This window comes from Mandrillus leucophaeus, unplaced genomic scaffold (assembly GCF_000951045.1).
Source record: "Mandrillus leucophaeus isolate KB7577 unplaced genomic scaffold, Mleu.le_1.0 Scaffold682, whole genome shotgun sequence".
Classification (NCBI taxonomy): Eukaryota; Metazoa; Chordata; class Mammalia; order Primates; family Cercopithecidae; genus Mandrillus; species Mandrillus leucophaeus.
In genome coordinates this window covers 855,361-870,040 of record NW_012107386.1, presented here as the reverse complement: position 1 = coordinate 870,040, position 14,680 = coordinate 855,361, and the positions used below count along the sequence as shown (strand labels likewise).

Genomic DNA, 14,680 nt, shown 5'->3' with positions numbered 1-14,680 from the left:
AAAAAAAAAAAAAAAAAAAAGAATTGGTCAAGTTATCCTAAAAAGGTTTCCTCACTTCTAAGGAGACATACAAGGAAATGGATTCCCTTTGCTTTTGCTTACTGTCATGCCTAAACCTGGAAGAGCTGACTTATCACCATGAGGCAGTCCAATGTAAGGGATATGCTGACACACTTAGGATGGCATATCAGGTAGAGAGACAGAGGAAGTTATTGATTAGATCTCTGAAATGACACCAACAATTATTACAGCCCATTTCTCTTTGGACTTTTTGCTAAATGAAATAATACATTTGGTTTTCTATTACTTTCAGCTTGAAAGTATCCTAAAAGAAATATGGTATAATTAAAATATGCTACACTTTACTTCAGAGTCTCTTTTCAAAGTTTGAGAAATAAAATTAATCCAGTTTCATTTCAGACCAAAAAGAGCCACACTGACAATACATGCCAAGATTATTTCAAGCCTACTGACTTGAAAATAATCAAATTACATTTATTTATATGTTTATTTCTTCGTTGACTTTCCTGGGAACATAATGATATATGATTCTCTCATCTTCTTAAAATTGTAAGACTTAGAAAGAACCTATTTTCTTATGTTTGGTATTTAGGTCCCCATTGAACAGCATCAAGAAGACTGCATATGAGTTGTCAAAATTAATTCCAAAGTAAATTTGCACAACTATGACCAAGTGAGGCTGACATGAAATTTACAATATTCCAGCCAAATTAATCCCAAGGACCTGAGAGTTCCTTACTGGAGTTTGTCTGCTCTATAAGATTTGTATGAAATTTTTTCAGTCTCACAGGATGATAAAGATATTATCATCATCACAATCACTATTATTGAAGAACAAAATAATTCTATAATTCTAGAAACATGAAATAATTTTGAAGACAATTTTAAAAACATGAAAGGATTCATAGAAAACTTAAAATAATTTAAAAATTTCTAAAATTAAAAATACTATGTTATTATTTTGAGAGAAGCACTTATTCTTATTTATGGTCATAGAAATTATTATACTTATTTCAGTAGAGTAAGTAAATAGTGTTCTCCTAGAAAAAAAATACACTGAAATGACAATAATAACATCAAAGTACTGACTTTCTGGCAATGGAAGGATGGAAGAAGGTAAATGGTATTTGACAGAGATAGAAAGAGGTGGTGAATATTATAATTCTGAAATAAAGCAGGGTAAAAATACGCTGGAGATAGCAAATACTAGAATCAGAATTATTAATCAAGTATAACAAAAAGTAAAGTCAGCCATTAAACAAGAAAAGGAATTTCACCCTAAGAAGCATGGGTATCTTTGCAATAGGGAGAAAAGGTGACCAATAAGAGGAACCACAAAGAGAGAGCACGTGTAAGTTGACAGAACCATGTCTGCTGGGGATGATACCCAGGTTCTAGCCCTGAAGCAACTGTTTGTGAGCTGAATAATTTCTCATTACTTCTCAAATTTCTACCTTTTCATCTAACATTGGAGATATGTATTTGTACCTGCTTATTCAACAGTGACAATGAGAATACTTTATGAGATTACTGTGTAAAAGTATTCATAGCAAATACTGATAATCACAATTTATGAAGATGATAATCCGAACAATATCTAAGCAAATAATCTGTTTGATAACTGTGTCAGTCTTCTGATGTATGAACTTGCCTATGCTACAATCTCTAGCTATTTCATTAAACACCAAACTAGGTGACCCTGTGAAGGCATTTTGTGGATGGACTTAAAATCCAAAATCTAGTAAATTAGATTATCCTAGATAATCTGAGTGGACTGGATTAAATCAGTTAAAAGGCTTTAAGACCAGAGGGGAAGCTTCTCTGAAGTAGAAGAAATTCTACTAATGAACAACACCTTCAATCTGAGCATGCATGTTTTAGCCTGCCTTCCCCAAGGGTTTGCCCTACAGACTACAGACTTGCCTGGCCAATCTGCACAAGCACATAAACCAATTCTGTGCAGTAAATCTCTTCAACTTTGTAAATAAAATCCTACTATATACAACCTTATAATTATGTAGATACACACACACACACACACACACACACATATATATATATTTCAATACAATCATATCTATCTCCTACTGGTGTTCTGCTTTACTTTCTTGAAGCCTGAGGGATAGAGATGATTTTAGGACCAGAAGTGCTTCTAGAGAATCCGATTTTTATGGATGAACTTTCTGATTTGGTTCTGATTCTGGGTTTACTGAAATTTATTTTTCAATCTGATTAGATTTAAAGGTACTTATAACCTTTCTTGCCAGTGGCAAAGAAGACACTACTAGTCCATGACATGATGTAGCAGTAGAGGCATGTAAAATATCACTATTAGATATATTCCTAATCAAGTATCTATAGAAGGCAACGTTTTGGTAACCATGTATTTGCTACCTTAGAACATTTTAGTCAAACAAAGAAACATAATGGGATTGGCTGGTTGCTTCACACTGCACTGTAGAAAGCAGAAATGTGAAGCATATGAGTCTACAACTATAAAACCATGCAATTCACAGTGAGAGGGAAGGCGGGTGAAGCCAGAAGACAAATGCAATGAAACCATCAGATTTGAGGGATTCTGGGAAGCTGGTGGCAGTAGCGTAGTTTTTAAATCTTTCTGAACCTGTCACATAAAAACAGACAGACTAACAAGAGAGTGTGGAAATAGAAGGACTAAACAACAGTGGGAAATCCCAGAAATCCCAAAAGGCAACCTGCCATATTTTAAAACATAACTCAAAGCAACAGAGGAGGGAAATCTATAAAATCAGCTAAAGTTTCCTGAACTCCACCTCATTTTAAAACTTCAGGAAAACTTATTTCACATAAAAATGAATAACTTAAAAGTATCAAGATCAAACTCACATAAAGATTTTATAAGATTAAAAGAAAATAAGGAACAGAGTATGATCCTTAGTGTCAATGAAAGTCAATCAGAAAAATATGTCCACAAACCAGATCAAAACCACAACATAATATTTCAAGATAAGCTAAAACATATTAAGGAAATGATTCATGAGATGAAACAATATTAATTTAAACAATAAAACTCAGAAATGAAATTACAATTCAGGACAATTAGAAATTAAAGAAATATCATTTCAAAATAATATGAAATAAAAACCAATGTATAATTATGATATATTCTAAATCCATCTTCCCTTGTGTCACTGACAACCAAGAATATCGGTGTGGAAATAAAATGTATTTGAAAAGTTGTAATAGGATAAACATTCAGTAAAAAACTTTAGGCTTCAACTTGAAATATCCCTATGAACTCATTAGGTATTTTATCATTAAATATATGTGTATATATTTTTTAGCTCTATTCACTGAAAAGATCTAGAAATGAGTATCCCTCAGAACCCGCATCATGATCTTGAAATATGATTTCTTACTAAAACTAAACAGGGCATCACTGAAAAATGACTGATGCCACATCCAGAGGAATATTTGAAACATCTCACAGTACCAGGTACCAAGGAAGCTCTCAAAGCCTACTATAATCATATCAAAAAGAATCAGGAGCAAATTTGGAGAGGTACCCACTAAGCAAAGATGGGACAATTTAAGATTTAATAGAAATAATAATTGCAACAAATTAAACTCCATTAAATATGTTTAAATCCATGAGTTTATAATGATATTAGAAGAAAAAAATAAGTCATATTTGCAGGATAACAGGGAAACAACTCATATTAAAAACTAATAAATATAGCAAAGATTAGAGAATGTATTTACCCTTTCCTTAATGAATTGTGTTACTGGGTAACCAAATAGTAGATTAGGGGGAGTATGTATCTTTTCAGCAACTAAACAAATACAGAAGAAATAAACAACAAAAAAAGATAAACTATCACAATTTTCTACCCCCAGGAATAAACATGGGCATTAATCATCAGAGACTGCCAAGATCACAAAAAGAAAGATGACACATTTTGTTCCTCCTGTTATTATACCAAGCACCACCTATGACATTGCCAAAGGATCAAACTTGACCCTGGATCTGGCTGCCAATTTGCAGGAAATAGAGAGGAAAGAGGGACATGTGGAACTGAAGAGGGCATTAGTATGCAATCAGCAAAATATGGACAGGGGAAGCTAGAAGTCAAACATCTTAGGCTCAACAGATAAATTGTGAGGAAAGGAATAAAGGACAAACCTACAGATTAAAAGCGACTTAAAAAGATGTCTATTTTTAAAAATTGATAAGACTATGGTGTCTAGGGATGCATACATAGCTGCAAAAACCTGCAAGGGTTAAAATTCATGAGAGTGGTTATTTGTAGAGGCAAGGAGACAGCTCTGTTATGCCTGGCACAGAGCACATGGAAGGTGCCTCTGGGATGGCTGGCAAGCTCTCTTTCTTGTCCTGTGTGATGTTTATCCGATAGTGAGTCATAATAGTTTTTATTTTTGTGTGGTTTGCTATACCTCTGTTTTATTTTACAATAAAATAACTTTGTAAATTTTAGATCTTTCTAGCAGACTACTTTTCATAAAGAAGAAACCAGACCTTCCAATGCTCCATGTTGTAATACTGATCCCAGGTGCTCAACAGGAACGTTATAAAGTGCTAGACATGACACACCTAGAAACACACTGAAGGGGCAGTTGTACAAACAGTAAGTGAGCATATTGTTCTTGCACAGAAAGAGAAGTAAATTATTTCTAGATATCGATAAAAAGCAATCCTTGAACTTCCATGACTGCCAGGCTTGTATAGTCCTGTTCCGAGAACAGATAAGGAAGGTAAAGAATAGTATACACATTATTCATTTATGATCAATTATGTAATCTGTAGACATTAAATTCAGAGTTTATAAATTATTAAAGAAGGAAAAGAAAGCTTTATATCTGCAAGGCATTGATCTCTTTATGGTTGAAAGCCACACAAAATCAACCAAAATGACCTCAGGAGTATTTAATAATTCTAAAAATTAAATATGTTTAAACTTTCTGATGCTCATGGTTACATATCCAAAATGCCAGAAAGTAGAAGGAAAACCTTATAATCCATGATATGAGATCGGTGACTTTATCTCAAGACCTATAAGCAGAATTCTTTATATAAAGCTATGCAGAAAGAAGAGAATGCCGTGAATTAGACTATACCAATGGCCCAAGGAAAAGCAGGACTGCCAAGAGTGTTGGCCCTTAGCTACCAAAGAGAACATGGTCTCTTAAGTGGATCAGAATTAATTGTAAACCAGTATATACATGGCAAAATCACTACTGCTTAAACAAAAGATAAGCAGAGAAAATTAGAATTAAATAGCAAGTTAGTACTCATCTGTCAGCTAAAGTTTAGAACAGGTGACAAGAAACTAGGAAAGCACAAGGGACATGGTTTGCACTCCTCACACTCCTGTCTTGTGAGCCAGAAGTTACAGAAGCAGCCAAGGCTGAAGGCACCAACAGTTTTCCCATAGACTAATTCTCCTCAGTGACATCTGGGCCACTCAGAGGTTTAAGTTGGTCACAAGCTTCAAATTGTCTTGGTAAACTTTTATTAAAGCTAGAAAGAGTCAAAAGGAATTGAAATGTCTCCTCATTTTTCACTCCTACTGAGGATCACTTACATGAAATTGTGAAGGTAGAAAAAGGTAAAAAGTAAAACAACCTGGTTCTAATAGACAAAAGAGCTCTAAAAATAGAAACTGAGAAAACAAACTTATTGACTATCTTTTAAAAATAAACTCTTAAGAAAATGTACAAAGCTGTCTTTATTATTTCACTCTCACATCTTCCCAAATTCTATAAAATTGTGCAAACCAGGCCCCAAACCATTTTGTTTCTCAGTTTGTCCTCCCCTTTCCTACTCATGGATTTTCCAGTTCCACTGAAACTGTCCAGAATCAGGCCCTCATTCCCTGATGACTGTACTGAGAAAAGAAGCCTCTTCCTCTTCCAGCAGTCTCCAGCACGGTCTAGTATCAACTTCTCCATAAACTCTGCTTAGCTCCACTCCTCATGGTGAACCTTCCACTTCAGTAAGATCCTTCTCCTTCAGTTCCTATCCCACGTCCCCACACATACATACGGTGTTCTTTCTGCCTTCTGAATCTGCAGTAGTAACCATGCCTACCTTTGCTTATTCAAGTCTTATGTACACTTCAAAGTTTCAATCAAGTCTTCTCTAATGATTTCACCAAACACTCCAGTCTGCATTGCTCATGCTCATCTCTGAAATAGTACAGTCCTTAGATTCTATACAGACTTCCCATATGCAGTTATAGAATTACGTGTCAGGGCCAGAAGTATCTTAAAAAGTAGTTAGCCTCAGGCTTGCATGTCTTCTACATCTCTAGCATGTGCTTATCCAGACTATGCTTGGATACTTGGACTAATTGTAATTTTACTACCTCCTGGAGCAGCTCATTGCAGCTTTCAACAGCCCTACAATTACAAAGTTCTCCCTTATAATCAGCTTATAGCTCTCACCATAAGCTTCAAATCATGTCATTATTATACTTCAGGATCTATAAAGAGCAAATTAAATCCATTTGTATATTCCTTACATTACAAGGTAGTAAGTCACTTATGTAGTCTTCTACAAATCTCAAGATATATTTGTGCCATGTGCCTTTAGCAATTCTGACATCATTCTTCAAGTTCACTCACTCTCTTTGTAATTATATGCTACCTTTTGTTATTTTAATATTTTAGAAGTGTGTCAGCCATTATTAAAGTCTTTTACCTAGAAAATGTCAGAACTTTGACCACGTCCAGACATTAGAGCAACTTTTACTGTATTGTATTGCATTGCTTTTTCTTTATGCATGTTACCTAGTGTGAGCTGATCACATATCATGTATTTAATCAAGTTGATTTTAAAAACCTCCTCTCAAATTAGTTTCCAAAGAATTTCCCACTGTAAACTGCAGTTCCTAAGCATGCAGTAATTTCTTCAGGAAGCTTACCTTCATTATAATAAATGGAAAATTATCAATTTTTTCCTAAAATAAATAGTGTCAGGATAGTAAAATCTCTTGCAGAAATTAAATATGCTACAAACATCTGAGCCTGCCAAATGGCAATATAAATAAGCACAGAAAAATGCTACAGCATGGGGGCATCAGAAAGAGCACTGTGAGCCATAACTACTTGGCCTCCGAAAGGGTGTAGTGCTATGTTGTCATCAGCTAAAGTTTCTGTGCTTTCCAATTAACTCAATTGTTTAGAAATCATGCTTTAGATTCTCAGGACTATGTCATGATGTTTGCATGGAGTACAGGAACAAGGCTTCGGTGTTTCCCTGAACAGGTAACACACTATGTGGTCAGAAGTTTTAGACCAACCACTTTCACTGCTCTTTCACTGACAACGGTTGGTACCGTAGGGGGTCAGCCTCTCTCTAGTTGTTTTTGAGAGCAATTTGCATCTCATTTTACTGATTTCACTCTCCAATTAGTACTCTCAAGCCATTGCTTAAATTATGTGTTGCTCCATAAGGAATGACATTTCCTTTGGCTGAGCAACTAGCTGTATCACACTATTCTAGCAATGATGAGCCTCACCAAGGGCGAAGCGGCGGCTGACTCTCCTGTTTTGGCAGGCCCACGGAGGAGGCACAGTGCCAGCACCTGCGGCGATTACTGACAGATTGGCCCAATTGCCACAGCTTTGATGGCAATCTGCATAGGATTACCAGTCACACATTAAACAGCCTCATTTCAATTCACCAAAACAAATGGTGCCACCAAATCTACCCACACAATTCCCTACTTTCAATAACTCCACTGTTGAATTTCTCTGCCCAATTCAATGATGCATGCCTGCCAAGTGCTGTAATGATGGATGGGGTCATTAGTATTTTAGTTTCTACACTGAACCTGAAGCCAAAGCATATGGTCTGACAGATGTTGCAGCAATAGGCTCTATTTGATTTACCATGTAGGTGTCTACTTATACTGGACCTTCATGACAGAATACTAATACAAAACTTTCAGTCCAACCCCAGTTACAACCCTTTCATATCCTCAAGTTATAAGGTGTTCTTAAAGCAGAAACTCAGAACATGTTTATTTCAAGTTAGACTAATGATTACACATTACTATTGAACCTAATCAAATCACTTGAAATAGACAAGACGGACAAAAACGCAAGTAATGCCTGTAGGCTATTACCATCTATGGCTTGATTAGCACTGCCAGTAAGTTTGTTATTTGATAAAATGTGTCACTTATTCACTTTTTTCTCATTTGTGTCTTAATCAGGTAAAAATTATATATATATATATATAGAGAGAGAGAGAGAGAGTAAATTGGACAGATCTTAATCTTTGACAAATGTATGTACACTCATAGACCAAGACCCCAGTCAATATATATGACATTAACATTACCCTAGAGAATTTCCCCCTGCCCACATCCAATCAATCCTTATTCACCACAGGCAACAGGTGTTCTGATTTCTATCACCACAGGTTAGTTTTGTTTCTTCTGAAACTTCATGTAAATGAAATCATAAAGTATATAAGCTTTTGGTGTCTATCCTCTTTCCAAAACCTAATGTTGCTGAGATCCATTCACGCTGTTGCATTATCAGCAGTTCATTCTTTTATTGCTAAGCAGTATTTCATTGTTTGAATGAGACACAAATTATCTATTATCCTGTTCATGGACATTTAGTTTTTTTCTAATTATCAGTTATTATTAATAAAGCTGTTATAGGCTTCCTTGTACAAGTCTTTTTGTGGGCACATGTCTTAATTTCTCTTGGGTAAATACTTAGGTATGGAACTGCTACACCATATGTTCATTTGTTGCCTATATATTTGCTTTTTCCTGCAATCACTTTATCCAGTGTTCATAATAGTAAGAGTTACAATCTAGTGTTCAGTAGCACCATAGGGTGACTGTAGTAAACAATTTATCATATATTTCCAAATAAGGAGTGGAATTGGACTGTTCTTAACACAAAGAAATAATAAATACTTGAGGTTATGGATACCCCAGTTACCCTAATTGGATCATTACACATTGTATGCTTGTTCCAAAAATATAACATGTACCCCATAAATATGTACAACTACTATGTATTGATAATTTGATATTAAAAATTAAAAATAATTCAAAAATATTAAAAATATTCATATATTGAAATAGTTGAATATTTTTGAAAAGTTTTGAATTCTAAATATTTTCAATAAATATTGAAAATAATTCAAAAATAAATTCAAATTGTAAAATAAATAACCAACATTTCTAGCCTATAAAAGTGTACAATCTAATTTTTATTTTTCCTGTAAGAAAATTATTTGACATGTCTCAGGAATATAACCAGATGCTTTTATTATTTCATTCCAATGTAAATTACATGTTATAATTTCACTTTTGATTTTATTTCTCATAAGTAGAGCTTTATCATAGCTTCAAGTTATGAATCACAAATTCCATATCATTGAAAGTTTCTCAGAAATACAGAAATTCTTCCTTAGCCAAGGTCTCACTTTGGGCAGTTGCAGTTACCTTCTGTCAATCTCAGTCTGAAATATTAAATGAAAAATTCCAGAAATAAACCATTCATAGGTTTTAAATTGCACTCCACTCTGAGTAGCGTGATGAAATCTTGTGCCTTCCCTCACTTGTCAGTCATCGACATTGCGTGTTTCTGATATCCCAACCATCAAAATCATGGCTCGATGATCCAGAATAGCCCCAAGCAAACCTCCTTCTGACATACTGACAGAAGGTCAATAGTAGCCTAATGCTACATCACACTTCCTATATCATTCACCTCACTTATTCTCATTATGTGAGTTATTTTATCATTTTACTTCGTCCTAAGAAGGGTGAGTAAAGTACAAAGATAGATGCTGAGAGAGATCACATTCATATAACTTTAATTACAGTATATCATTATAATTGCTCTATTTTATTATTGTTGTTATGTGTATAATTTATTAATTAAACTTGATCATATGTATACGTAGGAAAACAGTATATGTGGGGTTTGGTACTATGTGCGGTTTCAGGCATCCATTGGGCTTTTTGGAATGTATCCCCCAAGGATAGGAGAGCACTACTATAAAATTAAAATGGCTTAGTTCTACAACTAAGATATCAAAAATGTCTGTTCATGTGGAAAAAATTTACAAATCATTAACCAAAAAATATTATGTTTATATCAAGAATACATGCAACTTCACTGAGCTCTCAGTCGAAAAATAATCTGGAAATTCTCTAAGGGCGACTAAAGATTTTATTCTAAATTTCTTTTAGTGCATAAATGTACTGTATAACATACATTTAAAAACTACATTCCAGAAAACCTCATGATTTCATCATATTTTTAGTCTACTGACACTCAGACTTATAAAAACATTTGATGTTGTTTTATGTATCATTACTTCATTTAGCATGTACAAGAAGGTTGATCTGGTTTATGTAGTTTGTCATGGTTTCCTACGTATCTACAAATACAGAAAACCTACTTCAAATACTCTATAATTGTATAATCCAATTCTTACAAGAAAGATCATTTCCTATAGACATTTTCAGAACCACCATAATGTGCATTATGAAATTATCCTAGATTAATTCAGGCCACTCATCGTTTGCATTTTTCCCTGCATTTTTCAATTTACTCAATTTATATATCATTTTAGACAACAATGACTGATATACTAATTATAACCTAGAAGGAATACACAAGATAAATTATTCAGTTTTTCCATAATAAATTATTTTAAATATCAAATATGATCCAGTATTACATTCTGTACACCTTTCACAGAGTTATAGTGTATCATTTTTCCTTTTAAATAGAAAATTGGTTGTTTTTCTAGTCTTTGCTACTTTAGCCCATATTTAGACAACATTTTGCCAATTGAAGCTCAATACTACATAATGTAAGTTATTTGGAGGACATACAAAGTTGATTGCCATTTGGTATTTTACCTGACCATGGCAGGTATAACAACTGCTGTATTATTCCATTACCTCTGTGATAGACGGCAATGACCTTTCATTGAGTGTTTCAAGTACATTCATTCTCAGTACTAGTAGCAGATATTTTGAGCATTTGTTCTCACAATGATACTTAATTTAAGGTACCATTTTTCCCCATGCAAAACGAATAACAAGACTTTTTCATTCTTCCACACAAAAAGGTTATCAAGGTCATGTTTCAAGCCACCAAAAATAACCTAAACACCTAGTTTAGCATCTTACAGCTGGAAGGGATTTTAGTGTCTATTCAGAATCTCCTTTTATAAATAAGCAAATTGAGTCCCAGAACACATAAATGAAATCCCTAAGGCCACTGCAATTAACAGGGTTAAAAGGTTTAGGAGGGTTAGAGTTAAAGTTAGAATTGAGAACTGGGCTTCCTGAACTCTAGGCTGTTATTCTACATGAAATGAAAATAATCTGACATCTGTTTGCATGAGTTAGCTGGTAGATTCACTTTGGAACCAGAATTCTTCCTGCTTTATTATGTTTTTTACTTTCAGCAAAAGGTGGGCAAGTTTTTTAAGTCACTGCCACCTTCTAACTGATTGATATATAATGATCAATCTTATCTGGTCCATTTTCACATAATTTCATAGTAAAAGTTTTTATTTAATTTGAAAACACTCTAAGTAAGTAATTGATAGATTTCAATATTTCTTGTACATTGAGAAGAGTGATGTAAAAGAATAAGGTAATTGATGTGGTATTACTGAAAAAGGTAAAATAGCTTTTGAATAAATTAAGGTGAATATGTACACTACTGAAAAACAAGGCAATGTCCATGTCAAAGTGGAAGAGAAATACACAAATTCACTGTTCTGTAGCAAACACCAAAAAAAAAAAAAAAAAAAAAAAAAAGAAGAGAGGTGAAAAGGTGAAGAAGGGAAGAAAGCAACATAGAAGTCTCATAGAATATTTTACCTCTCATCTTTGTTAGAAAAAATGGCAGGAGGAAAATTTTTTTAAAACCATCATGAAATGGACTATCTACTAAATAGAAAGCAAACAAACAAAAAAAATGAGCAGTGTTTGGACTACCACCCACTCGGACCAGCAGGGTCCAGAAAGTCTTTGTTGCCACAAGGCAGCTGGTGACTGAGGATACAGAACCCTTTTCATTTCAATGTCACATTAAATCCTGAGGCATAAACCAAGGGCAGACCTACAGAGCCTCTAGTCTCCAAGAAAAGACCATATAGCTCACAACTAAAGCCAAATGCCAGCTAATGTTCCCATCTAAATGAAAAAATCACTAGCAAAACAATTAGATCATATATCTAAAATCATTCTTAAACTATTATTTAGGCATAGAGAGAGAAATAAGAAAACTGACTTGACATTTAGTTGATAAGACAGGTTGCACATCATATAATACGCTTTCCAGGAAAAATTATCCTATTTTTCAATCTCTGTAGGAGAAATTATCATAATCATAGAAAAAAAGGACTCTCATTTCCTTTTCATATTTGGACACAAAATATGGTATCCTGATATCTGAAAATCAAATAAGTTATAAAAGTATTAATAATTAGATTAATATGAAGTACACCTGTTGTAACCTCCAATTGGAATGCTGTAAGAACTTGATGAAATAACACACATATAACACCCAGCACAATATCAGACACTATAAGGTATTATTTCAATATTCATTTATTATAACCTTCATTAAAACCACCCGCAAACTAATAATTATCCCCAACACTACCTTCACCTATCTAAAGGATGTAGTAAAATAAATCATGATGTCTATGTTAAAGAAAATAAGCTCATCTTATCAGGATTTTTTTTTTTTTTTTGGTCTCTATTGGCATTCCCATGAATTTAAAATTCACAACTAATTAAATCATTTTCCTCATTCTGATGCAGAGAACCTAAAAAATAATAACAGAGGTGCTCAGAGAATATTATTACTTCCATATCATCTAGCTTCAAATATTTAGCTCAATAGCCATCTCTTTTAGGCCCAGTTTCCTGGCTTTAGAGCTGCTCTCAGCTCTTTCCAGCCCCCAGCACTCTAGCACTGACAAGTAGACTTTCTATAAATTCCCTGAAGGCAAGGCATATTTCTTAGTCTCTAGTTCTCTCTGATTCTTTTAAATCTGCTTATATGCACCATTTGCAGTTCCCCCAACATGTATGTTAAATCATAATTAAACACAAATATATTAAGGACTTAATATGTGCAAGGCAAATGTCTTCACCTCAGATCTGGGATTAACCTTCAAACTCAAAAATTTAATTGGCTCTCTTCCAATTCATATTTCCTGAAGTATTCCCAAGGGTTTCTTAAAATACTTTAAAAAATTTATCAGAGTATGACAGTTCCTACTTAACTCTTATAAATTCGGTTTTAAAAATATTATTAAATAAGAAAATATCTCATTCTTATTCATATTTCAAATGGATCTAGAGTTTCTTTGCAGTTTGAATATAACAGAGAGAATTATTACGTTTCAGTAGATACTAACAAAAATACTTATTATTTTCCTGTGTATTTTATTTCAGAAAAGGAAATCTCTAACATGAATTAAACTCATGCAGACAGCCTGTCCCACTACATGCGTGCACGCGCACGCGCACACACACGCACACACTCAAAAGGAAGAGACCACAAACAGTCCTGTTGTAATTTTTTTAAAACATAAAGTATACTCTTTAGCTCAGCTGCCAACTTGGCCTTACCTGGAGCCATAACTTGTTATGCACAGCATCTCTCCCTGTGGCAATGCACTGAAATGTAGCGTTTTGCCCTGCATTCACCTCTACATCCCCGAGACGGAGGAAATGAGGAGATTTATCTGTGAAGGGAGGAAAAAAAAATGTATTTGTTTTCACATGAAGAAAACATGCCATGTTACTTTTCTGCAGCTGAATATTATCGCTAGTGTTTTTACTTTTGGTCAAGACTAACATCAGAAAGAAGAAAACTGAGGGGCTTTTTTGTGCCAGAAGATACCATTTCCTCTGTGACTCTCATGGTTCTGTTTTTCTCAGGAGTTCTGTTGCTTACTGTTCCATAATTGCTGGAGTATTGCTCTTTACAGAGTGAGCACTCAACAACTGCTGCTGAACTGCTGCCGAACTGCTGCCATGGCATGTTGCATACGGATGGTAATAAAACAGTTACAAGCTTACAAGTCAAAGCAACCAAAAGAGATCAAATTGACATGAAATCAGAGCCTAATATAAAGATATAATGAAAACACATAATGATTTCTAAACTACTGACAGTTACACGGCCATTGAACTTATTAGGCTACATTTTAAGCAGTTAGATCTTTATTAAAAAAAAAAAATCAGTAGTTATAACCCTCTAGCATTTCAAAGAACAAAGGAATATTTTTGTCTCTTGCAAATAGAAACCGGTAAGCTTATTCCTATTCCATTATAATCATAGTATATGAATCCAAAATAAATACCCATATTAGACTAACAAAAATCATGACTGCAGTCAAAATATAAGTGAGATTTATAACTATCAAGTATTCTCTGAAACTACCTTTTAAAACTGAAGCCTTATCCATGTTTCCCATTGAAAGGAAATTTATATAAACAGCAAAAGCTAATGCTCATGAGTAAAAAGAAAAGCTCATGGAGGACCATATCACCCTAAAACTGATGTTGTGCTCAATTCACAATTTTCTACATACTTATGAAAACCTTTCCTTAACACCTATCATTCAAGAAGTGAAAAATAA

At 34.0% G+C, this 14,680-nt stretch overlaps 1 protein-coding gene across 7 annotated transcripts in view; it reads right to left on the bottom strand.

The window, feature by feature from the left end:
- PTPRK (protein tyrosine phosphatase, receptor type, K) overlaps window positions 1–14,680 on the bottom strand; it is a 594,458-nt gene that overhangs the window by 285,827 nt on the left and 293,951 nt on the right. For all 7 annotated transcript variants that reach the window (XM_012002300.1, XM_012002301.1, XM_012002302.1 and 4 more), the window contains one exon: window positions 13,665–13,780. In XM_012002300.1, coding sequence (XP_011857690.1) covers window positions 13,665–13,780 — 116 coding nt within the window. The remainder of the gene's footprint in view (window positions 1–13,664; window positions 13,781–14,680) is intronic.